Here is a 23,967-nt window from a genome sequence, read left to right as displayed (position 1 = left end):
TGAGAATTTATTAAAATAATTCCAGATTGTGCCGATTCTGCTTCAAATGTCTCCTGATCACTTGAACTGCAGTGTTTTCCCCTTTGTTTAGATGGTAGTCTTGGTTCTTTCCATCCATCTTCTGTACCATTCATGGCGCTGGAGCCGATCTCAGCTATCTGTGGGTGACGGCCAGGGAAGGCAGGTCACAACCTCGACACGTCACTGTTTTACTACAGGGAAAACATAAAGAGAGAGACAGGCAACTACACACACTCACACTCACACCAAAGGGCAATTTTGGGTGACAAATAACCCCATATGAACTTTTTTGGACCGTGGGAAGAATGATTTGAGAGTAAACAGAGGAAACCGATGCACACATAGATAGAACATGCAAACTCCACATGTGCCAGCCGGCATTAGAAACCATGACACACTGTGTGGCAATAGCATGTGTTTTTTGGTTTAAAATGTTTCAAAAGGAGTTTACTGTTGATAGATTTTAAAATATTTGATCATATGAGGGTTGGTGTGAGGGTTTTTTGAAGAAAAAAAAACTTGAAATTGTTGGGCTTTGATAGTTAACACACACACACAAAAAAAGATTTTTCCACTCTGAATTGTGTGGTAACGTGTGATTTCAATCATTTCAATCGATCAAAGTATCAGTGTATAGATCTATTAAAGACCAGGATCATATAGTCTGGGAATGACAGGTGCCACAAATAAATGTGTTTTCAGGTGAGACTTTAATATTGAAGAAGATGACCTGGTGTGAATGGGGAAGTTATGTTTGAGTGTTGAGCAAAACTCAAACTAGTATGATGAACTCATCTAACAAGGAAATAAACTAATAGAATACTGGTAAATGTCTTTTTTTTTTAAGCTTTATAACTGCATCTCTTTATGTATACTATCGGGACTGACTATAAACTCTTTAAAAAATATATAAATAACCCCCTAAAATCCTGTGGGGTGAGAGGTAACTTGGGAATCTTCCACTGTGGGGCAGGCCCAGCTTCCAGGTGATTTTCACCTGTGTGTAATTGTTTCCTTAGTTTCCTCCACCTTGCCTTACCAAGAAGCTGACCCTGTTTCTTTCTACCTGCTTCGGTCCCAGACAGTGTTGTGCATAACAACTCTGCCCACATGCACTCATTGGCCTCCAAAATCCTTTAGGCTGTGTCAATCATGCGTCAGGGTGACACTTCAGGTTTTTTTTTTACCGCGAAATATTTGTAAAGCACGTAAACACGTGTCACGTGATGTGGGCGTGGCTATCGGTGAGCTCACGGAAAGTAATGTTTTCACCTGTGCACCTGCTTGCTCTTCAATTGCCACACCTTGTGCTTTGCTGCACCTTCCTGATCATCTGAGGTGTGCACAGAAATAACTGCAGGGCCTTCTATTTCGAGCATCGTGGGTGAATTTCATTTGCATGTTGGCTGCCAATTGATGGAGGGTTGAATCTGAAAGCGTCCTGCCTGAAAGTGCATGATGAAAACTATTGCTAAGCAGATGTTCCGGTCCTGCACCACTTTTTTCTCTAGGTAAATTGGTCAAATTCCAGTGATGCATTGTGTCTTTCTGTGTGTGTTGCAGTATCTATCATCAATTATTACAAAGGCCAGACAAGCAGTGCCCCATGTTGCCTGTAAAATATGATTATTAGAGTGACTCGTTATTTCTTCAGGGAGTTTGGACCTTTTTGCTCCCTCATTGGTGCATTGAAATTCCTGATTTGTGACATTTACAAATTGAAGAATTATGTCAACTCCCCTTTTCCATAGAAAAACCCCAAATGACCATGTGGATGTCCATCCATCCAACATTGAAATAGCAGCGCAGATGGACAACATGCAGCATCTGTCCAGTCCAGCCAACCCACCCACCGCAGTCCACCACTTGGAAGTAATTAAGAGAGCCGACAACCGTGATGGATGGTTCCTGTCTTGCATAATTTGCCTCAACATTTTAATCTTGGGCTGTGCTTTGGTTAGCGGCAGTGCCTTCAACAGTGTGGCCATCACTGCCGTGCACTGGCAAATCTTTCTCATAATCCTACTCCTCCTCACAATGATGTGGATGGTTGTGTATCTAGCTTTCACCTCCCGAAGGGAGCAACCGGGTTCATTCAAAGACAGCCATGCTGGACCTGTGTGGCTCCGAGGTGAGAACCAATGTGCACATCTTGTTTCTCAGCTTTCAATTAGTAAGTCATCTGGTTTAATCACGTCAACGTTCACGTTGCAGTTGGACTCCTGCTGTTCGGCGTGCTCAGTCTCCTCATGGTCATCTTCAAGATCGCCAATTATGTGGGATATCTTCACTGTGATTCAGCCGTAAAAGTAGCCCTCCCCGTTGTACAGGCTGTTTTTCTGTTTGTTCAGGTAGCTGCAATTTCAGGATATCGTTCCTTAATATTTATATTTTTGTTATATTTGCAAACATTGGGTAAATGTCTGTTCCAGACGTACTTCCTCTGGACTCATGCAAAAGATTGTGTGCAGCAACACACAATCTTTTCAAGGTAAATCCTTCCATCTAGAATTTTCCAAGGTACATCTCGACGCATTCAGTGACACTCTGATTTGACTTCACTGTTCCAGGTGCGGGCTTACGCTCACACTTTCTACTAACCTGGTGGTGTGGATTGCTGCAGTGACTGAAGAATCTCTTCATCACACTGAAATTCCCCATCTGGCTAGCAACGTCTCATACAAGACATACAGAGGTAAGCTGTTGTCGAGACACGTTTCCTTAAAAAACAAAAACTTTGAGCACTGTTTTCTTTCCATTTCAGCCAGCCATGGAGACATGAAGTGTAAATGCAGTCACTCGGCGTGCGACACATTTAAAGAGGCCTTCTACTACCTGTACCCTTTCAACATAGAGTACAGCCTTTTTGCTTCTGCGATGGCCTATGTCATGTGGAAAAACGTGGGCCGCATTGTGGAAGATCATGGCCGCCACAAAGCTAAATTCCATCTGAAGGATGCTGTTGTTGGATCTGTTACTGGATTACTCGTGATGGTCGCTGGGCTGATAACATTCATTCTGTACGAGTTGGACATAGAAGCAGAAGACAAGGAGAAGAGAGAGAAGGCTCTGCTGATGCATTTTGTCATGAATATAGTGATTGTGAGTCTGATGTCTTTCTGCACTGTAATTGGCTGCGTTGTTTATAGGCTAGACCAGAGGAAACCTATATCGGAGAAAAACCCCAGTCTCAGTCTGGATGTGGGGCTGCTGGTGGGTGCCTCGATGGGGCAGCTTGTCATCAGCTATTTCACTATTGTTGCTGTGGTGGCAACGAGAGCCAAAGGCTACATGAATGCCCTCAACCTCACGTGGGCTGTCATAGTAGTGCTACAGCTGGGTCTGCAGAACTATTTTATCATTGAGGGCCTCCATCGGGAGCCCTTCCATGTGATACAAGCACCTTTGCAAAATAATGGCCAGGCCTTCCAAGAACATACCCAAGTCAACGGTGCAGTAGACAACAATGGAAATGGCCTGAATTCATATTCCAATAAGCCAAACTGGAAAAGAAAAGTTCTGAAGGAAGTCTGTGCCTTCCTACTGCTCGCCAATGTTATTGTAAGTTGTAATAATACTCAATTTAATCTGTGACAGATCAAGGATGTTGTTCGGGGGAAAATATGTAACACTGATCTCTCTGTTCTTTGCATCAACAGCTGTGGATCATGCCTGCCTTTGGGGCTCGTCCTCAGTTTGACCACTTGGTGGAGATGCACTTTTACAAATACACAATGTGGACCACAATTGTGAATATCGGACTTCCATTTGGAATCTTTTATCGAATGCACTGTATTGCCAGTCTCTTTGAGGTGTACTTGATATCTTAGCTGGACAAAATGTAAAATATTTTATGGATTATATTTTGTATTTTAATTTTAAATAAATGTTTTCTTATTAAAATGCTGTCTTGAGTTCCTCAATTAGATTTTCCCTGTTTGAGTGGCTAAAAATCTTGTGACAAATACTTTATGGTAACTTTTATAGTGAGACAGATGAAATTGCTAATCAGTTTCAAATCTGCAGTTCACACCTAAAATAGATTCCATACTATCTGAGTGTGAAATGATACAAATCTCTAGTATGTTGTCTGCTTCTGTAGTTTTAAATGTAAATGCTGCAAATTTCCACAATTTGATACTATATTATAAATATTTGTTCACCACTTCTAGATTGTATTTGCAAGGTGGATCCCTCTTGCTTGTTCAAGTGGTAAATTATGTATGGATGCCATCTAGTGGTTATTATGCGAGTACCCTATTTCACAAGTGACATGTTGGAAGGAGGAGTATGCCCTTTCATCTTTTATACATTTTTATCCAAGTTAGAGTGACATGGCAATGATGGCACTGGATCTGATCCCAGTTCACTGTGGGTATTAACAAGGTGCACTAGAGCTGGATCACTGGTCCATCACAGGGCTAAGGGACAATCACATTTACAACTACGGGCACTATTCTAGTGAGATTAATCTCCTGTCAATGCACTGGGAGTCCTCTAAACTTCAAAATATTCTCATTGTGATGTTCCAGGTACCTCCCATCAAAGCACATTTCAGTAATGTGACAAACAAGGAATTCATAGATGCATATCAATATATATTTTCAGGACAGGTTAATGAAAATACAGTTCAAAACATCTTGAGCAGAATACATAAAACCATACAATCTATTAGATTCTCCAAACATCACGAGCTACATCCATAATAAACAAACTTGATAAGGTGCAGGTTTCACTTTAAAGCATATCAAGTACAACAAATAATGTGAAACATGAATACTGTGCCATCCAGGATATGTTGCAAGCCTTCACTAAAACGCACCACATCCTTGATAACAAGTCAGACACAAAGGTTAAACAATATTTGCCTCTTTAGCTTTAATGCTGTCGCGAACTGAGCATCAGCCTTCAGTCATCATCTGAGAGCTTTGACAGACATTCTGTGGTCTTGAGGTCTGGAGAAATGTACAAACACAGTTGTTTATCGACGATAAAGAATTCAAACATCTTCTATCCGAGCATGAGCGGGACCTCGCAACTCTCCTTCCCAAATAGTGCTCTATGGGGCAAGCATTATGATTATGTGGAAAGTTAAACACAGTGAGGTTTACCAAGACATCGGTACATACTGAAAGAAGGATGAACCCTGGAGTGGAAACAGTCTCTGTTCTATCACAAAGTCTACATCCTCTGAATCTCAAAAAGGCGGACGTCAGTGTCATACCAGATAGGAGGGTCCACATTGCTGGAAAAACAAAATATTCAATTAGTTTCAGTCAAGCGTGTGTATTTGTCAAGTCTCCATGATGCTCAGTTATCATGCCTGACTCACCGCAAATAAACGACACCCCACATGTAGGTGCGAAACCACATGGCGGTGCCGGCGTTCGCCTGGTACTTCCTGATGAGGATGGGGTGAGGAACGGGGAGCAGGCCCACTAATGTGCCATGCTGGAGAAACTTCAGGATCTCTGATTCATCTGTCAGACCCCTGAGATAAAACACAGAGCACACTTTTGTAACGAGCAATGAGAACTGAATCTGGACTTTGACATTCTGAGCAGAAGGGAGTGTTTACATACTTGTCGATGCAGATCTTCTCCACCTGGGGGACGAGCACTTGCAAAAGACGCATGATAGTTTGCAGGGGTAACTTGCACTTCCAGGACATGACCTTGGACAAAGTAAGGAAGTCTGAAGTGAATTTGAGTTCTGCTACAGTGAATACAAAACATCTACCCAAGTGATTTGGGAAAGCTGAAGCCAGAACAGTGCACTGACCCACTCTGGTGTTGCGGTCCAAAACGACGTGGAAGACGCACTTGACATGCGTCTTCTCTCCATTTCTGCTTCAGTGTAGAAAACGTCCTGAGGAAGAAATACCTTTACAAATAAGCACATGCTACAAAAGTAACCACGTGCACTTGGTCAGAGCACACTTACTTCATTGTCTCTGCCCGAGTTTGACTCGGTGTCACTGGTCCCGACGGCTGCACTTTGGTCTGAGTGGGCGGCATGGGTGGAGTTCGTCTTTGGGACGGACACCATGGTGCCGTCCTCTGATACCTGCGATTTTTCAGTCAGCTTATCAATGCCTGTTTAAAAAAAATTTTTATTAGATGATGCAACTCAATGATAAATATATAGACAATTTAAATTAGATTTGTCAGCAAATCTATGCCAAATTCTGTAAAGTCTTGTTGGAAAATTGTAATTATACATTTTTTTAACAGTGTGTGTACCTGGCATGGCGACGAGACTGGTCTTGAGAGTTCCCGGTTCTGCTGGCACTGCAGGGTGTGAACCCTCCATCGATACAGTCTCCTGGGAACTCGTGCGGGAAATGACATCCGGGGACTTCTTCTTCCTTTGCAGAGCCTTCTGGATGGAGCCAGGGTCAGAGGGCAGGTTGGCGAGCTGGTGGAACACGTTGCGCTTACGGATGATGGCGTACACCAGGTTGCAGTTACCTAGAAGTAACAGACTCACATGACCACCTATCCATATTTATTGCATTTTTTTTTAAATGCAAGTCAAGATTTGCTTCACAGATGATCACCTACGTAAAGCTCTATTTATCTAGATTCTTTGAAGAGAACAACACCAGTACGAAACAGACAATATAATCTATTTAAAATATGAAGGACTTAAAGAAAGTTGATACCATCAAACTGGTACTGGATAATGTTGTTGAAAGCTTCCAGAAGGAAGAAAACAAGGTGATGGTTCTGGGCAGCGGAGAAGAGGAACCAGGTGGTGGAGAAAGCCTCCAGCAGGTGGAGCAGTTTGTTAGCAGCAACCATTGACAGGCTCTTTAAATAAGGGGAAACTGGGCAACAAACAGAACAAGAAATATTGGCTGAAATAATCATAAAAAGTACATTTCCATGCAATTGAAACATCTGTTTCCCAAAAGCGTGCGTTAAATGTTGATGGTGCAAATAAAATATGTGCACTGTCAAACAAACGGCCAAAAAGCAATTTACCATTTACAACGATTGTGAGTAGGCAGTCAAAGAGAGGCTGGAGACGCTGGTGGCCTGTAGTAATTATCTTGTGAAACACCTACAAAATAAACAGAGTGGCAGCTGTGAGGCTTAACTGTATTGCAATTAGGCAGCAATCAGGAATACTGCCATTTGGGCAGTGCGGCAGGCGTCTGTCTCACCACAATGAGCAGGTCAGCGTGAGTCCCTGTGAACACGGGGATGTCCATGGGCACATGGACGGAATAGGGCTTGTTTAAACGCACGCCAAAGTTTCTCTCCCCACTCAGCAGCAGCAAAATGAACACACCGATATGCATGAGTCCAACACGCGCTGCAACGAGAATAAATCACGTCAGAGGGTCATGATGCCTGTGTTCACGAGAAGCCTATTGAATGCAGTGCAGCAACTGAGACTGACATTGGTCAGCGCGGGCATCATTCAGGTAATAGAGTATCGGGACCAGGATGTCCAGCACATCACTGCTTTTCAGGACAAAAAACAGGAACTTCTGTGATTGAAAAAAAAACAACAAAAACAGGACAGATAATGAAGCAAACTGATGTTTGTGTGACTCCATTCACAAATTTAAGAAACGCTCCTTTCCAACCTTATTGAAATCACAAAGTTTCCAGAAAAGCACCAGCAGTTCTTGGTGGAACTGGATCTTTTTGGTGGAGTTCGGCAGGTATGTTTGCGTTAATGGGTTGGTCAGCAGGCGAGCAAGACCCTTCAGGACAAAATCAAAGTCCTAGCGGGAGGGAGAGTATAAAAAAACCTGCTTTGAACAAGAATCATTACAGAATCTTCAAGGTTTTTTTTTTGTGTGTGTTTTTTTTTTTTTATTTAAAGAAATGATGACTCGCGTACCTCCTCTCTGTGAATCCTCGACAAATAATTCACAAATAAGTTTTCAGGGCCAGCCGACTGCACAAAGAAAGAAGTTATTCCAATGACCCGAAGCTCATGGCGTAAACTCATTGAACTGATGTCTTTGTCGCAGGCTACTCGTACCTCTTGTTCCTCCATGCTGGACGGAGACGGAGGGCGGTGAGGGACCCCTCCATCATGCTCCAGCGTCACAATGAGGATCTGCACAGCCTGTTCCACCAGCTGCTCCCGATAGTCGGAGAAGAGGAGGTGGTTGTATGGGATACCGTAGCCCACAGGGTCATAAGCGCACACCACATTCAGCAGCGACGTGAACAGAGGCAGAGCATGTCTAGGAACAAAGACATGAAGATTGTGTGAGTGAGAAATGTATGCAAAGGGAGTCTCGGCTGTGAAACAGATCGGTTAAAGAAAAATATTGTGGGTTTGTTCAGGTGACTACCATTATTGTATTCATTTTGGCTGAGATATTAGCTATTTTGGTTACTTTTAGTCTTCACTGAACTGATTGTTTGCTTCCTTATAAAGGCTCAATATCGACTGTCTAATACATCTAGTGTTCTTTTGTAATTCATTACATTTTAAATAAATCAAAATCATATCCCAGGGGAAATATTTTTTTCAAATTAGAAAAGCATTTCTTTGGTAAATGGATAAACAGGAATGCCTATGAATGTGTCTGAGTTTGAAAAACAAACGAGCTTGTTTTCTTGTTACCTATTTTCAGCAGAGCAGAAAAACGTCACCCAAGGATTGAGGACATTGTTGTCTGATGAAGGAGGCAGGTACATGGCCTCAGAGAAGCAGGTCAGCAATAATCTCAGCAACTCCGACCTGCAAATGACCGAAACATGTGGGATAGAAAAGAATTCTAAAGTGACGCACACAGTAAAGTTATACAGTAAGTTATTTTACGATAGAGGTTTTTCACTAAAATGGCTCACGTACCGATTCAGATCATGGATGTAGTTGAGAGGAGGAGACTGTGCAAATCCTACTCCTGACTCCCAGATGTATTCACAGCTGTCTATAGACTGCATGCTCTCCACTGAATCCTGCACACAGTCACAAAAACAGATTTAATTCAAATGGCAACCTAAATAAATATTTACTAAATGTGTTAAATAAACACATAATTCATTCTTTGTCTAATAAATGATGGTGCCTCGATGACTGAGTCTGTCATTGATGTTGATTTTGGAAAGATTCTCAAAGATATTTTGACTTTTCACTTGCAATGTTTTTGTCATTCGTATGTTTTGTTTTCCAAGAACCTGTAACCTCAGCCTGCAAGGAAACACATTTTTTTTTCACGGTTTGGAAAACAAGGGGGCAAAATAACCAACAAACAATTAACAGCATTCATTGTGAGAACACTGCATGTGCAACATTCCTTCCATTCTAATGTCATGAGGGATCATGACTTCTTCCTGGTATGACTGACAGTGTATCGTCTGCCATCACATCTTCACAAGTTGTTTATTCAGGTAAACTCGAACGACTGGTTAGTTCACCGTGATGCAGGAAGAGGTAAATGGAGCCCCAAAATAAACCTTGATAAAGGTTGGGGCGGGGTCAAGGTAATAGCTGCTTATTTGTGCTTTTTGCAATAACGTTCGCTATGCAATGGCAAATTAATGGCATTAGGCAGCACAACAGGAGGACACCGCATACTTACAGGGCCTCGCCTGTGACTATGCACAGTGAAATCAGGGCAGAAGAGCAAGTCAGCGATGGCAAGAAGCAGCGACTCAGCCAGAGGTCGAGCTCCGTCATCATCGTCCAGCTCGTCTGCCTGAAAAGAATGAACACAAATGAGGCATCCAGACATACAGAGTTCCCCCTTTACTCGAAAAAATACAATGGTTAAGAAAAAATGTGAAACATAACAAAGAGCTTTGTCACAGCTACCATGCTAAATGATAGTTCCTGTTCCGCTGTGAAGGAGGAAAGTACACCTCCTAGTAGGTAGAATGAGGAAACTTAAAGGATCAACTGAGAAAGACAATGACACTCGGGAAATGGCCAGAGCTCTAACCTCAATGTTCCATCCAAAGCAATTCATATAGGTAATAATCACATGATTGTACCTGCTCAATCAGTTCATCACAGCTGTATTGATTGGACAACACATTTTCATTTTCATTTCAAGACATATATTGAAGCAGCAACAAATTAGGTTCCTCTTTCTTATCCCGACTCACCCCGGCCCGTCCAGCTCCGGGCACTGTTGACCAGAAGAATCCCCTCCAATCCTGGTCCTCAAAGATGTAGGGAAGGATGCGGGTCAAGATACGTGTGCAATTCAAGATAATCTGCTTCTCCCTCTCAGTGGGGCAGCCTGACTCGGCCCCCTGCACAAGCTTCTCCACAGCCTGCAGAGTCACAGAACAGGGGAGCTGAGTGTGGTTGGTAAGGATCAGGCAAAACACACCTACTGAAGTCTGTGCGTGTGTTTAGTTCAAACACACTTTAGTGACATTAGTTGGTACACTGATACATGATATTAGGTACACAACTACTAAAACAGCTCGTACTCAGCATGCACAATGCTTTTCATTATGACTTCTTTCCTGAAAATAACTAACAAGGTTTTAAGCAATGAGGCTGGGGTGAGTACTTAGTTTTAACATAACTACATTATTTCATCATTGTTTTGTTTATTCAGCCTTTTAAAAGTAAAGATACAGTGTATAGATCTTTCATTAATAATACTCAGCCATGTTGACATCTGTACTTTATCGTTAAAATCTGTGTTTCTGTGATTTTATTCAATTATTACAGTAATTGACAGAGCATACATGGGAAGTGATGTGTTATTCTATTTCTACATTCACACCATATTTACTTGATGAGTCATTAGCTACATTTCATCAACAGTTTGATGAAGCTTGAGTCTAAAATAAAACAAACTATTCAAATCAGCTCGGCTTCAAAGCCCCTCGTCTCTTCTTTATTTGATTAAGCTGCAAGACCCATTATGTCTGTTTTGTTTCTGATAGGCAACTTCAAACGGAAGCTGAGAGCAAGAGACGGGAAGCACAGGGAAAGGAAGGGGAGTTGACTCATTTATTCTATCATCAGAAGGCCTGTGCAGTGCTCCGGTGGACAAAAACATTTAGTTTGAAAACATTAGTCTATATTAAAAAAAATGTAAATGTAGCCATGTTCACATGTGATTTCCTCTCAAAAGACCAATCTGCATTGCACAGATGTGTTAAATGTTCATTCTGCTTGTACCTTGTAACAGAGGGTTGCTAAATTTGAAGGGGACTCCTCTCGAACAGCTCTTATCTCTGCAGCTGGCACCAGTGCAAAAACATCTTGCACCGTGGTGGTGGTGTCTGCCCAGAACTGATCCCAGAAGGCATCGTCCGTGGCTTCCACTGGCTGGAGAAAAAATATGTTTACATTTCAGTTCCCTTGAGAGAAATAGAGCAGATTATTCCTGCCAGGTTTAATTAAATGACGGAGTGGGCGTTGTTGCTTTCCATTTTATTAAAATCTCTTCCTGCTCTTTCTTATATTCATGCATATGTTTGATGATGTGGCTCAAATCACACAAACCATCTCAGGCCTGCGTGATCACAATGTAAACAGTGCAGTATTATAAAGAGGCACATTGTCCAGAGCACAGTCCACCTGCCGCATCTGCAAACGTCCGGAAAAACGTCATCAGTTTTGATTTAGCTGTACGCGGCCACTGACATTGTCATCTAAGCTCAAAACCAGGAGCTGGGCGACTTGCTTTATCTCAGCCTGCAATTGATGATAATTCATTTCAGATGACGACAAATACGACACATTTTAAGTATGTATATATACAAAGAGCTTATTAATATTTTCATTTTGAAGACAAATAAAAGAGCAGGTTCGAGCAATGCGACAGAAAGCGGTTTGTTATTTCTGCTTGCACAACATGAGCGTCATGTCATCCCCTCGGAGATGCTGCTCGGTGCGCGCGCTGCCTCCGTGACTTCCCTGCGCGCAACGGATCAATGGTGCAGAAGCGCATATGTACCTGCGTTTTGGTTGTGAGCTGGATCACCGCCTTTCTGAAGTTCAGTTTGGAGTCGGTGCTGCCCATTGCGATTATTTCTCTTTATTCCAACAGGACCGCCGCAGCCGAGAATCCCAGATAATCTCACCTCCGTCAGTCGCTCGAGTCATTGGCGGAGGCGTTTTTTTACTCCATTGGCTGGCTGGACAAACAGGCTGCGCGACAGGGTGTAACTTCCGGGTTGATAATACTCTTGTTTCTCTCTCTCTCTCTCTTTTTTTTTTTTTTTTTTAACATTTTAAATGTTACCCTCGCAAAAAAAAAAAAAAAAAATCAAACCAGCACATCAACTGTGATCATTATAGAAGATTATTATATACAATAAAAACGACAATAAAAAGACGAGGTGAAGCCTATAAACAAATAGATATATTTGTTTTGTTAATTGTTCCAACCGTTTTTTCAACAAAAAAAAATGGCTACAGAGTGTTGAAAATATTGCTATTGTTATTACAACAGCGGCATCATCTGGGAGAGTAAATGTCGTGTCACACTCTTCTCCCTGATTCAATCTTCGATAACTCAGATCATGACCAATTATATATTCACAGGGCAGTTATGAAACACGTAATTAAATTCATGAATTCAACCTGAACTGGTTGAAAAGTTTATTGTATTCTAATGAAGATTGTGCGCCTGGGCAATTTAATGTTGCATTTGAGGACAACTCGTGCTGTTTAATCTTTTTATTAAATGACTTTATTTCACACGCTTTAAAAAACAATTAAAATGACACGCAAAATTAATAAATGTTTCTTGGTTCTATGATAATCTTTAGCGTTTATTATACGTTGACACTCGAATATGGCAGAAAACTGGAATTTGATTCGTTACAAAGGAACATTTCCCAGCCGTACGTTAACTCCCCATGACTGGTCTCAGCACATGCGCAGTAGCATGTAAACAGAACAGACCCGGCGGTTGGTTGTGTGGTGGTAAGGAGCAAGTGTCATTTGTTAGATTAAATTATAGTTCCAGTAACTTTATGTAGGGAAATTCATTGTCTTATAAGATATAATTAATGCGATATGTGGGCCATGAAGTGTAGTCAGCTATTGAAGCGCAAACAAGAGTAATGTTAGCGGTAGCTCGCGGTTAGCATTAGCTTATAAGCAGTGATAAAGCCCCTGGGAGTGGATCGTAGGTCGTCAACGCCCAAGCTGTCAAACAATTAACGCTACACTGAAGTGTCCGCGTACATCACAACGGTAGCGGATCGTTCTGTTGACATGAATCGCGTCGTTATCCGGCACAAGGAGCTCGCTAGTCGAGGTTAGCCTGACTGAGGTAATAGGCCATCGATCAACTCACTGCGATAACGAGGTTTGCGGTCTGGACTGATCACAACACAAAAACAACGACACGTCTGGATCAACAAGTGTCGTCATATGTTGACTGATAGCAGGTGAGTGACACATGCAGCTTCTGTAAGTTTATCTTGTCAAATATGGTCAAAAATCACTGGATCGGTGTTTTTTTTTTTTTGGAAACAGCGTTACGTCAGTCATTGTGATATGCTAGCAATTGAATTACATATTGAAGCAGCAGCTGGTCAGGCCAGGACTCAACTGACGCTTAGTTGATTGACGCTTTGTCTGTTAGTTAGTCCCTCTGTGTTGCTTACAATGACATAAACCTCATTTGTTTTAGATGAGGTAATGTCTGTTTGCTTCACAGTCACTGTTCAATTCAATTAAACTTTATTTGTATAGAGCCAAATACAACACAACTAGCCTATTTCAAGCCACCTTTGTGAGAAAATACCCAACAATTCCACTTGAGTAAGCATAAGTGATGATGGAAAAGAAAATATCCCTTAAAAAAAAAAAAGCCGAGCCCTGACTGGAAGCTTTATTAAACAGTATTCAGCATAATGTAAAGATTTTACATAGTAATCATAAAGCAGTGTTGAAGATTTTTAACCAAGTTAAAGCAAACTAGAATGGAAAGCTCCTATGGTTTTTTTGGTTGTTGTTTTTTTTTTTAATAAACCTACTGACCCCCACTGCTTCAGGTGTTTGGTAAGCCCATATGTCACTTACACATCTCTTTATAGATGTATTGGATTAATGTGAAATGTGTACATCTCATTCTTATGCGTATATTTTGGATTGTGCCCAATCAGGAAACGGCAGCGCAGTGGCGGTGATGAGGAGAGTGGCCACCTGGTGCCCCAAGCCAAGAGGCCAAGCGGAGGGCACCCTCTGTCTCCTGAACCAGGCAGGGATGCCTGGGACTCTGAGGTAGAAATTCAATTAGTATAAGTTGTATGATGAAATCAGTCGCAGTAGTATTGTAGATGTTGCTTGCTTCACCCCCACAAGTTTTTGATGATGTAATCATTGAGCTAACAAGGACTTCGAATCAGTCCAATATGTCTCTTTCATTGGTAAATATGATTTCCTAAATAGTAGTTTTCTTAAAAAAGATCAGCCAAAATAGTAGCTGGACCTGATGAGGCTCAAAAGATGTGTGTGCTGATCTCAACATGTTTTAACGACTGCATAATGCAGTAAACAACATTACCTTAGAGTCCTGAAGAGCATAAAGCCATTTCACAGCTATAATTCTTCAAAAATATGTCTCGCCTTGGTTTTACATGAACTTGACAAACTACACATATAAATACAACCAGATCCATGCACTTAGGCCTGTGGTAACAATCAATTCTAGCATTTGGGCTATTTTCTTGGCTGTTCTTGAAAATAAAAATCTGTGGTTTGTTTGTTTGGTTTTCTCACCATACAAGTGTGATGCACAGCTGTTGAGGCCACCTTTAAAATTTTTGGGGGGTTATACTTTCACAGCTTTTACACCACCGAGTACAAACCAAGTGATTTGGTCAAACGCGTGGTTATTTTGTTTGTTTGTTTGCTTTTTCTTAATTAAAGGTGACTTGTTGTTTTGAAATGCCCAAATACTTGACATTGCAATCCTCTTCGGGGGCATGGTTAATGAGGTCCTTGTTTTGTAAAGTACGTCAGATCATCTGCATTGAGGCTGCGGATTTCACTCCATCCCTTTTTCTTGATGTCCAGGGTATTTTAAACCCCCTCATCATTGATGCTCATATTCATGGAGCACTGTCTTCATGTCCAAATCTCCATTTCAGTCCTCCAACAGTGAGAGCAGCAGCAGCCTCAGCAGCCCTGAACATGCAGCCGGGAGCTGCAGCAGCCGGTGTGCTGTGGGTCCCTGCAGCCCCCTCAGCTCCGGCTACTCCTCGGAGCCGGCCGGCTCAACGGACCCGATCACGTACCTGCACATCAACCGTATCCTGAAGGAGGCCCACTTCCAGAGCCTAGAGAGCCGAGCTCAGCTCAGAGACACATGATGCCGTTGTGTTCCTCTGCGCGCCGCCCGAGGACTGATGCCCTGAAGCATGTCAGAGCATCACATGCTGAATCACTTCACCGGGCTCCTCCCCAACCCATCTCCAGTTTACTGAGGCATCTCGCAGCGCCACAGATCATCTGTGGATGGATACCAGCATCTGGTCAGATTTATTTGTGGGAGGGGCTCATCATTCAAATAATCAACGTGATAATCATTTTAGCAATAATAACTGTGTGATCAACTCCAAACTTTTTTTTTTTCTTCTTTTTTGATCTGCCCCGATTTCTGACCAGTCTGGTTTACATGCTGCTCCGAGAGCCTTGTTGTGACTAATAATAATGAATCCACGTATTTTTTGTCTTAAATGTTGAAAAAAAAAAAAAAAATGAAGCTGCAAAAGTGGCACCAAACAAATTTAGGCCGGTCAGTCTGACTCGTTTAGTCTTGTAGTGGGGTACTTGGGCTGTGTGATGTTGAATCAGATGTCTGTGTGCGTGCATGGACCAGTCTCAGGGAGGATTTGCACTTGTCTCGAACTGCTTATGTGCTTTGACCTTCAGACAGGGATCCTTTACAGGGGAATGTAGAACCTCAACCTTCTGGTGAGAACTTGACCAAGGAGGTTCTGCTCTACGTCCTTACTTAGTGGATAGAATATTTCCAAAAACTGACAGTAGACTGACAGTACAGTTCAGCGAAACGTAGTGTGTAGGATTCAAGGTGTAGACATGAGGGATTGGTTTTACAGTGGGTCATGCGTTTAGATTTCATTACACTCCAACACAGGGATTGTTCAACATGTTTGCCAATATTTTTTCTCATCAACACATTCAGGTTTATGTTCAGAATGAACATTTCATAAACCTATTACTTCAGTCTTGTGGCTTTTTAGCATTTTGTATTTTTTTTTTTTAAGCTTATCATTAGATTCTCTTGTGTGTGTATATGCATATTTCTAAATTTAGTGAGATGAGACAGAATCACTGTTTTCTCCCGGCTTTAAGGTAACTACACACTGTGACTTCATAGGACTCTTTCAACAAATAAAACAGTTGAATGTTACAAGTTGATATATCTGATCAGAATTGACCAATAAAGTGATGCAGCTACAAAGAAAAGCCTATTTTGGTATATATTCAAAGAGATACTTAACGTTTGACAGCAACAATCTCAAACGGATTGTTTTACACAATTATACATATTGGGTTGGATTTTTCGTAGTGATGAGTATTTGGTGAATCTTTGTTTTTCTGTGATCATGGAAAACTGTAGTGATTAAAAATCGGAACGATACCATTGCCATTTAATTCTCGGACGATCCACTTTTTTCATGGGGGGGGGGGGGGGGGGGTGCGTGTGTGTGTGTGTAGGCAGAGCATATGGGGGTCTTCCTGTTGGCAGATGGGTGGCAGCACAGCTTTTAGGAACAATAGAGACTTTCTTCAGGCTTGATTTGCTGTAATTCTGGAGTCTCTAAGCTGCTGTTCCACCTGCAGACAAACCATCCAGCCTCGGCACCACCATGTGAAAGGCTGCTGTGTGAATATCCCCGTGCACTGAACATCCAGCGAGGCATCCCGAGGTCCTGGTGTGAGGCGTTGCCTTCTCTTTGATTGGTTCTGTTAGTGAAGCACTGACCCAGGAACAAAGCTCGGCTGCTTGGTATTTTTAACTAGTGTGCCAGAAATGGAATTGAATATATGGTTTATTTTTTTTAATTATATTTTTTTGTAATTTAGTATTGTACATGATAATAACCTGGCATTGCTTTTTTTGTGTGTGAATATTTCCTCATTTCAAAAATAAAATTTATTGTTTTTGAACAAAGGTGGTTTAAGCATTTTTTTCCCCCCCAGCTATGTTACACATCCAGTACAGTGTGGAACTGACAACGCTTTCAAACTTAAAGTTTTTTTTTTTTTTCCTATTTACCAAGTCAGGTCAAAATTAGTAACACATTTATTTTTGAGCAAGTCTGTTGTCGAGCTGCTGTGTAAAGCGATTGTAACAGTTACTATCTTTCTAAACTCCCATTTATTGGAAGAGGAGCACCTTGTTAATCCTGAATGAACGCAGTCATTTTCCTTAAATGTCGAAGTGACTTTGGCTTGCATCCACTGAATTAGCAGCGTCCCTCAATCATTAGCTGGAGACCTGTCTGTATGTTGATAGTTTAATCGATTTTGTGTCTGCTTCAGCTCACTGAACTTTATAAAACTTTATATTCAGGATTTTGTCAAATTCAAACCATTCAGGTTTTCTACCAAGAGACCATTCTTAACTCTTTGCGGTCCCCTTGAGATTGGTTTTATGTATTACTTTAAGAGGTGAGCTGACTATTGTCTATTCATACTATAGGAAATACCTCACAGGTCTGCATGCTGGGTAATATTTGTGCCTGCAGGAATCCCTTCGACCCTTCTGTTTTTTCTCCAAATAGCCAGTAATGAATGACTCCCTATGTACCTTGACCATCTTTAATGAGACATGACCTGAGTCGAGGGGAGGAGCAGTGAAAGGTTTCTTTAATTAGCACACTACGTGTCCTTGTCACGGCTACAGTAACAGATTACATACATTAATGCACCACATGTAACCACGGTTACCATGCTGGCTATTGCGAGGTCCTCATTACTTGCCTCCTTTGATTCTCCCTCTCCGCCTCCACTAAATTAGAGATGACAAATGAGCCATTGAAAATTCTGGATTGGAAATTTCCCTGCCTGGTGACAACAAAGCTCTTTTCTCAGGTGCATGGCTCCTTATTAACTGAAGTACAGCAACATATAGAAGGAGCCGATTAGAGAGCTGCATGTGAGGCTCTGTCATCAGCAATATGTCTGTTTAAGCAATGTTTTTGTTTCATCCACACGACAGTCACATAAGAGCCATATGCAGATGCTTTTTAATTCCACTTGTAAGAATGCAATTACCAATAGCTTGTGCTAATATGTTTAACACCTGATAATAAACTATTAAAAATTAATACATTGTTATAGTAGTGTAAATGCAGCTTTTCTTAACTATTGATCAAATTCAATTAAACAGCATGGTATATGTTTATTCTAAGCGCAAAATTAAAGCACTTTGGAAACTATAATCCCTTATCACGTTTAATATTGTGAAGGCACCGGTGCAAAAAACATTCCTCAAATAATAGATCCTCCCCCACATCTGCCTCAAAATGGTTTGATCAGTTTTGCTGCCTGTGGATCAGTAGAAGTGTCTCAGAGTGGCGTCACCCCAGATTTACTTAATGAAACTTAAACACCAAAAATCTGTTTTGTTTTAAACTGTCACAAATACAAAAAGTGTATTTACAGAACCAGGTGCTTCATTCTCATACTGAAATGCTTGATGAGGATTTATTTAACTGCTCCCACCACAACAAGTCATTGCCACTTATGCCATTGAAATGTTTACTTCTGCCAGATTCAAACTAAGGTGCTTTATAATTGAAGTCAAGACGTAAATTGACATTAACAGTAATGTTTTTGTACATTGCATGCTTCTTTATTTCTACTAGCGCCTTGGTTTAATCAATATATTAACCAATATGCAAATTATTTGCAAGGGTTTCTATTTGTCCATTCCACTGCAGATGTTTTATGCACAAACAGCTGTGATGGAAACAGTAGAGGGCAGCACACTCTGAGTGTGAGCTGGAATCAATCGTATTCCTGGCACTGTACAATTCATAACTGGATCTAGACGTGTGGCCTACGTAGGAGATATTTATCTTTAATCTGTTTTCATGCACACAAACACACAGACACTCACTCTCACACTGTCCTTCCCTTGCAGCGCACAGATATGGAGGTGGGCGATGATGAATGGCTCCTATCACTTGAGTGGAGAAGCAGGAGAGAGTTAAAGCCACTGTCCTTGTTCTTGGGTCTATGTATGCGCATACATTGTTATATTTTTACCATGGCCAGAGAAAAGGAACAAAATCTGGGTTAGTCTATGGCTTCTTTTCTTTTGTGCCCTCTCCACTGATTCCCATCTCGCCTCAAAAGGTGAGCGCCCAGTGAACACCAGCTCTACACAATACGGGAAAGCAGACAACCTTATGTGTGTTTTGCATTCATCAGTGTCCAGTTCACCTTAAGCTTCAAGACTTGCCAATGTGAAATCTCCTTGAAAAATCGCGCTTGTCCGGGTTTATTTCAGAAAACAAACACTTTACCGTCCTCCGTGTGTTATGTCAGGGCTAAAATACACGAGAAAAGAAAGCATGGTGTTTCAAGTTGATCTGGTCACAATTACTTCACGTAGCCACTCTTTGTTTGAAGTATATATTTGAGCAGCTGTCGCCTGGCTTGAGATGGAGATTGGGTTGGCATCGCATCTTTTTTTTTTTTCCCCTCTGACTCGCCAACATAAACATCTGCTTTGCCTCCCTACCGCCATTTCATCTAATATCCAACAACAAAGCTCGCCTGCTCTGGTGCCCCCATGGCCATCCTAAAAATTAATGACCCACCAAGCACATTAGCGGTGGCCTATTGCCCCGGCCTGGCTGGAGCGAGGAACATGGAAAGGCAGGCAAACAAGGAGAGGGAAGGGTTAGCGGGTCTGGATGATGAAGTGCTTCACAGATCAGGAATCAGGATGGATATTTCGGTTGATAGTAGGACATTGGGTGTTGTTTTTAATATTTATTTTACAGTTGGCCTATATCATTAACTTTTACACAAATTGCTGATATTTTTATTTGAAGGTAAGTGGGCGGTGTCAAAGCCAGCTGATTCAACTGGAGAACAGCAGTTGTTCAAAACAAAACAAAACAAAACAAAAAAAATACACAGCTGTTAAAGAACAGCACTTAAACTGAAAAGACCTGCTCTTGGGTGGAAAACAAAACCTGAGGATCATCTCCTTTATCCTGTATCAGTGAACCTGCACTGCTCCAGCAAGTGCTCGGTCTTCCTCCCTCAAATGCTTCTGTCGGGATGTGGAGAAGGGGACTGGGCTGTCTCAGTGACCGTAGCCTAAACATGCTGCTCCAATGTAGCTGAGAAACGGTCGTCATTTCCCCAAGCAAAAGAAAGCAAACAGCGGCGCTATACTCTATGCAGCCGTCTGCAGTCTTAAAGCTTTCAACGTAACAAACGGACGAGTGTGACGCGTGGGTCAATGTTTCCAGTTCCATTTTATGGCCTTTGTATTCAGTTTCACGCAATGAATTCCTGTCACAATGTACAGTCGACTGTTTTCACTGTGGAGCGAAGTTACTGTCAAGGCGTCCAATCCGTCATAATAAATGTTCACCCCAGAAGACAGAACAAAACATTGTGAGCAATATTGTGCATCACGTAGAGGCCATAACCATTTCGGGTTTTTTTTTATGGATGCTTGAGGAGAATATTCACACAAGCTGTCTCATATTTGTAAAACGTGATGTTTACATGGTTCAGTTTTGCTCTGTTGGGCTGTCAACGCTCGCAGGCTTTCAATCCGGAGAGTGCTGCAGAGAAGAAGTGCAATAGTTTAGAGGGAGTTGTGCTAAGTGGGACTGTTCAGGGTTGACTGGGTAGAGCGTGCACTCAGTCCACCACCGTATAGACCGCTGTTTTCTAAATGGCCCCTATTAACTGAATGGGAATAAGCTGCACTCAGGCCGGTGTTGTTAGCTCTGAGAGGACAGGCTACATGGTTCACACAGCCCCGTGTCGTCTCCACACGGCTGACCTGCCACACTGGCATGTTTCATCACCAGAGGACCGATATGGCGCCGCTCACAGTCACCAAGGTGCAATTTGTTGCGTTTGGACTATAACTGTCAGGAAGAGATATACCCTCACTTAAATAGCCGCCCATAATCTGCCCCTCTCCCTGTATTATCCTAATTGAACCCATGGGCGGCCAACGCCATCAATAGCTGAGCTCATCTGCAAATTAATAAAACATGGGTCTTCACCAAGTCTACGTCTGTGATAGAGCTTCAAGCTACTTAGACTCACTACTGGAGAGAGTGTTTGTGATTGTTATTCGCAAAAGAAATGGAAGTACAATAAAAATGTTCTCATTTTGTTTTTTAGCAGTGATGAGCTGGAGTTCTTATGGCTCCCACGGTCCTGCATTTATGCCCAGTTAGCTCCTCTCCCTCCCTCCATCCACATCATAATGGCAGCACTTAATGAAACCATCATACACTATTTACCTGAGGATGCTTTTGCCATTTCCCCCATAATTTAGTGATATTTGATCAGTGGCTATGGGGTTAGGATTCCAACTGATTCAACAGGTGATCAGCAAGCAGGAGGTTTTGTTTTCTCCTCATTGCTTCTTATGTTCCTCCTTCAAGACTGAGAGGGACGCCGGCACTATCAACAAGTGCCACATCAGCACAAGTACAGGGGGCTTTTTGACTTTGTGTTTATTTTGACTGTCTGGACTGACGCCCAGCGTGATGTGGGAGACGTCGGGAGTGGTGGTCATCATAATAAGACCTAGTTCTTAATAACAACAAATCCTGGAGGACACTAAAAAAGCAGCCAGAGGTTATTAAAGCCATCTATCACATCTGGTGGGCACACAGTCACTCAGTCACCATCCCTCCTTCTTCCTCTCACTATTGATGATCACTCCTCTGATTAACGTGAAACCAAGGCCACCAAACTTTCTCCCGCTCACTCCTTGTGTTTTTCACTCCCACGCAGCTTTGTGTCAGGTGAAGTTTCTTTGTTTTCTCTCACACAATACCCAAAGCGGATTCCTTCAATATCGATACAACCAAACCTGGCCTTGAGCGCACCTCAAAGCGTTTGGTCTATTGATGGCATTATTTTACTGCATAGTTGGTGTGTGCCGCTGAAAAAGAAAAGAAAACCTCTTGGACATAAAGAAAGGAATGCCATAAAAGCTACAAGGCCATGACAACTTGATGAGGCATCAAGACCGACTGTGAACAAACATGGAGAGAAAAAGGCTGACATCACAGAGATGGGATATATGCGGTCATGGATATATGGAGAAAATAGAAAAACAAACGGAGTCTCCAAAAAAAGCAGTGAGTAATCCTTGGACAGAGTATCGTTTGGGCATCCACATGATGGTTGAAACACATCAATGCCACAATGACTGATGGTGCGCACTTGTCCATGCTGGACCAGTTACAACGTGGGGGGTGTAAAAACATGAGTAACCATTAAACCCGAAGAGAAACGGGTTCCCATGAACAAAATACACAAAGTCCAACCTTGTTCTGTCCTAAAAGCCTGGGTGCTAGTGTTTCACAAACAGAGATAAAATGAAGATCTATTTCATTCAGGAGTGAATCTACTCCCTTTGCATGGCCTTGAAAGGACTGATATATTGCTATACGAGTGTTTGTTTTAGAGTACAACTGAATACATTTAAAGTGTTCTTGTTTTTCATTTTAATGGTGTGGTTGTTTTTTTTAGTTCTGTAAACTCAAATATGTATATAGTACCAACATGTTGGTTATTCATTCAAAACAAGGAAGATAACAAGGGCTGTGTTGACCGACTTTCAAATGCTGAAGCAATAAATATAAATCACTGATATAGCATATATTCCATGTCTTAAACCTCCATAACTATTATATAACTATTTATGATTATTTTTATATTAAAGGTACCTCTAATAATTTAAGAAATGTGTAACCTATTGTCCTTTCTATTAGCGACTCTTGTCTCAGTTGTAAATAACATGATGGTCTGAAGTTTGAACCTTCAATAGCTTGGGGGGAAAAAACAACTCTGTGAAATAGGAAACTTTTGTGTAACTTAATTTAAAGATTATCACTGTGAAACCAATTATGCTCACAATTCATATCAGAACTTATCTTATGCATATACATTTGGTCTTGTAACATTTTCTATATCATTTAGTACTTAACTACAGTTTAGTTGTACAAACTAAACTGTTTTACACTCTGTTTAATTTATGTTTAAAAAATCTAAAAAAGGGGAATTAGTATTTTGTCTGCCCAATCAACCTCCTCACAAAGTTGCCCCTGGCATCAACTTGCATAAAAAACGTGATCCATACCTCACTGGGTGACACTTCGCAACACTCACCTGACTGGAAGAGCAGCAAACACGAATTAGGACTTGGCCGTGTTACAGTAATAATCAGTTTGCTGAGACAAAGCCTGGATTTCGAGTGGGTGAGTACATCTTTTTTTTTATTTTTTTTTTATAATTAGGAGGAATAATGTACTTCGAGTGGCACATTGGTGTAGTGGTTAGCATTCACACCTCACAGTAAGAAACCCCCCAGGCCTCTGTGGTTAAAATGCGCTTGGTGTGTGTGTGTGTGTGTGTGTGTGTGTGTGTGTGTGTGTGTGTGTGTGTGTGTGTGTGTGTGTGTGTGTGTGCGTGTGTGCGTGCGTGTGTGTGTGTGTGTGTGTGTGTGTGTGTGTGTGTGTGTGTGTGTGTGTGTGTGTGTGTGTGTGTGTGTGTGTGTGTGTGTGTGAGGTCAGAAGGGGAACACACGTTTAGGTTAAACTTGTGTTGGGGTTAAGTTAAGGTAAGGGTCAAGGTTAAGGAAAAGCCAAGTGGTGCGTACAGTTGGTCGGCAGAAAATAATTGGAAAGGAAAACATGATGCGTGTGTAGGTGCGTGTGGCCTTGTCAGGTTTGAGTTAAGATTACGTTAAGGTGAGAATAACGGCTTGGATTAAGCAAGTCGTAGTCACAGCTG

The 23,967-nt window shown here is 41.7% G+C and overlaps 3 protein-coding genes across 4 annotated transcripts; 2 read left to right on the top strand and 1 right to left on the bottom strand.

The window, feature by feature from the left end:
* Nucleotides 1-1,749: 1,749 nt before the first annotated feature.
* Nucleotides 1,750-3,851, top strand: LOC308141721 (proton channel OTOP2-like; the record flags this gene model as incomplete). The annotated part of the gene is made up of 6 exons (XM_080511932.1): nucleotides 1,750-2,152; nucleotides 2,236-2,372; nucleotides 2,454-2,512; nucleotides 2,592-2,716; nucleotides 2,786-3,582; nucleotides 3,681-3,851. The coding sequence occupies 6 exons, from the start codon at nucleotides 1,750-1,752 to the stop codon at nucleotides 3,849-3,851; spliced, it is 1,692 nt and encodes a 563-aa protein (XP_080368058.1).
* An 857-nt stretch (nucleotides 3,852-4,708) lies between these two features.
* hid1a (HID1 domain containing a) lies at nucleotides 4,709-12,011 on the bottom strand. 2 transcript variants are annotated; one of them, XM_080511708.1, is made up of 19 exons: nucleotides 11,921-12,011; nucleotides 11,140-11,289; nucleotides 10,104-10,274; nucleotides 9,578-9,694; nucleotides 8,848-8,954; nucleotides 8,617-8,733; nucleotides 8,023-8,230; nucleotides 7,879-7,935; nucleotides 7,619-7,759; nucleotides 7,429-7,519; nucleotides 7,190-7,341; nucleotides 7,008-7,086; nucleotides 6,686-6,850; nucleotides 6,264-6,491; nucleotides 5,959-6,116; nucleotides 5,803-5,904; nucleotides 5,604-5,695; nucleotides 5,354-5,512; nucleotides 4,709-5,266 (listed from the first exon to the last, which is right to left on the bottom strand). In XM_080511708.1, exons 1-19 carry the CDS (start codon nucleotides 11,984-11,986, stop codon nucleotides 5,203-5,205), a joined length of 2,424 nt encoding a protein of 807 aa, XP_080367834.1. In that variant the 5' UTR covers nucleotides 11,987-12,011; the 3' UTR covers nucleotides 4,709-5,202. The 2 variants fall into 2 exon arrangements, with proteins under 2 accessions (XP_080367834.1, XP_080367835.1); XM_080511709.1 differs by having other exon boundaries at nucleotides 5,803-5,889; nucleotides 5,965-6,116.
* An 856-nt stretch (nucleotides 12,012-12,867) lies between these two features.
* LOC308141506 (protein VCF1) lies at nucleotides 12,868-16,603 on the top strand. Its single transcript, XM_080511691.1, has 3 exons — nucleotides 12,868-13,364; nucleotides 14,085-14,202; nucleotides 15,072-16,603. The coding sequence occupies exons 1-3, from the start codon at nucleotides 13,348-13,350 to the stop codon at nucleotides 15,291-15,293; spliced, it is 357 nt and encodes a 118-aa protein (XP_080367817.1). The 5' UTR covers nucleotides 12,868-13,347; the 3' UTR covers nucleotides 15,294-16,603.
* The last annotated feature ends 7,364 nt before the right edge of the window (nucleotides 16,604-23,967 follow it).

This window comes from Blennius ocellaris, assembly GCF_963422515.1.
Source record: "Blennius ocellaris genome assembly, chromosome: 16".
NCBI lineage: Eukaryota > Metazoa > Chordata > Actinopteri > Blenniiformes > Blenniidae > Blennius > Blennius ocellaris.
This window is presented reverse-complemented; position numbering and strand designations above follow the sequence as displayed.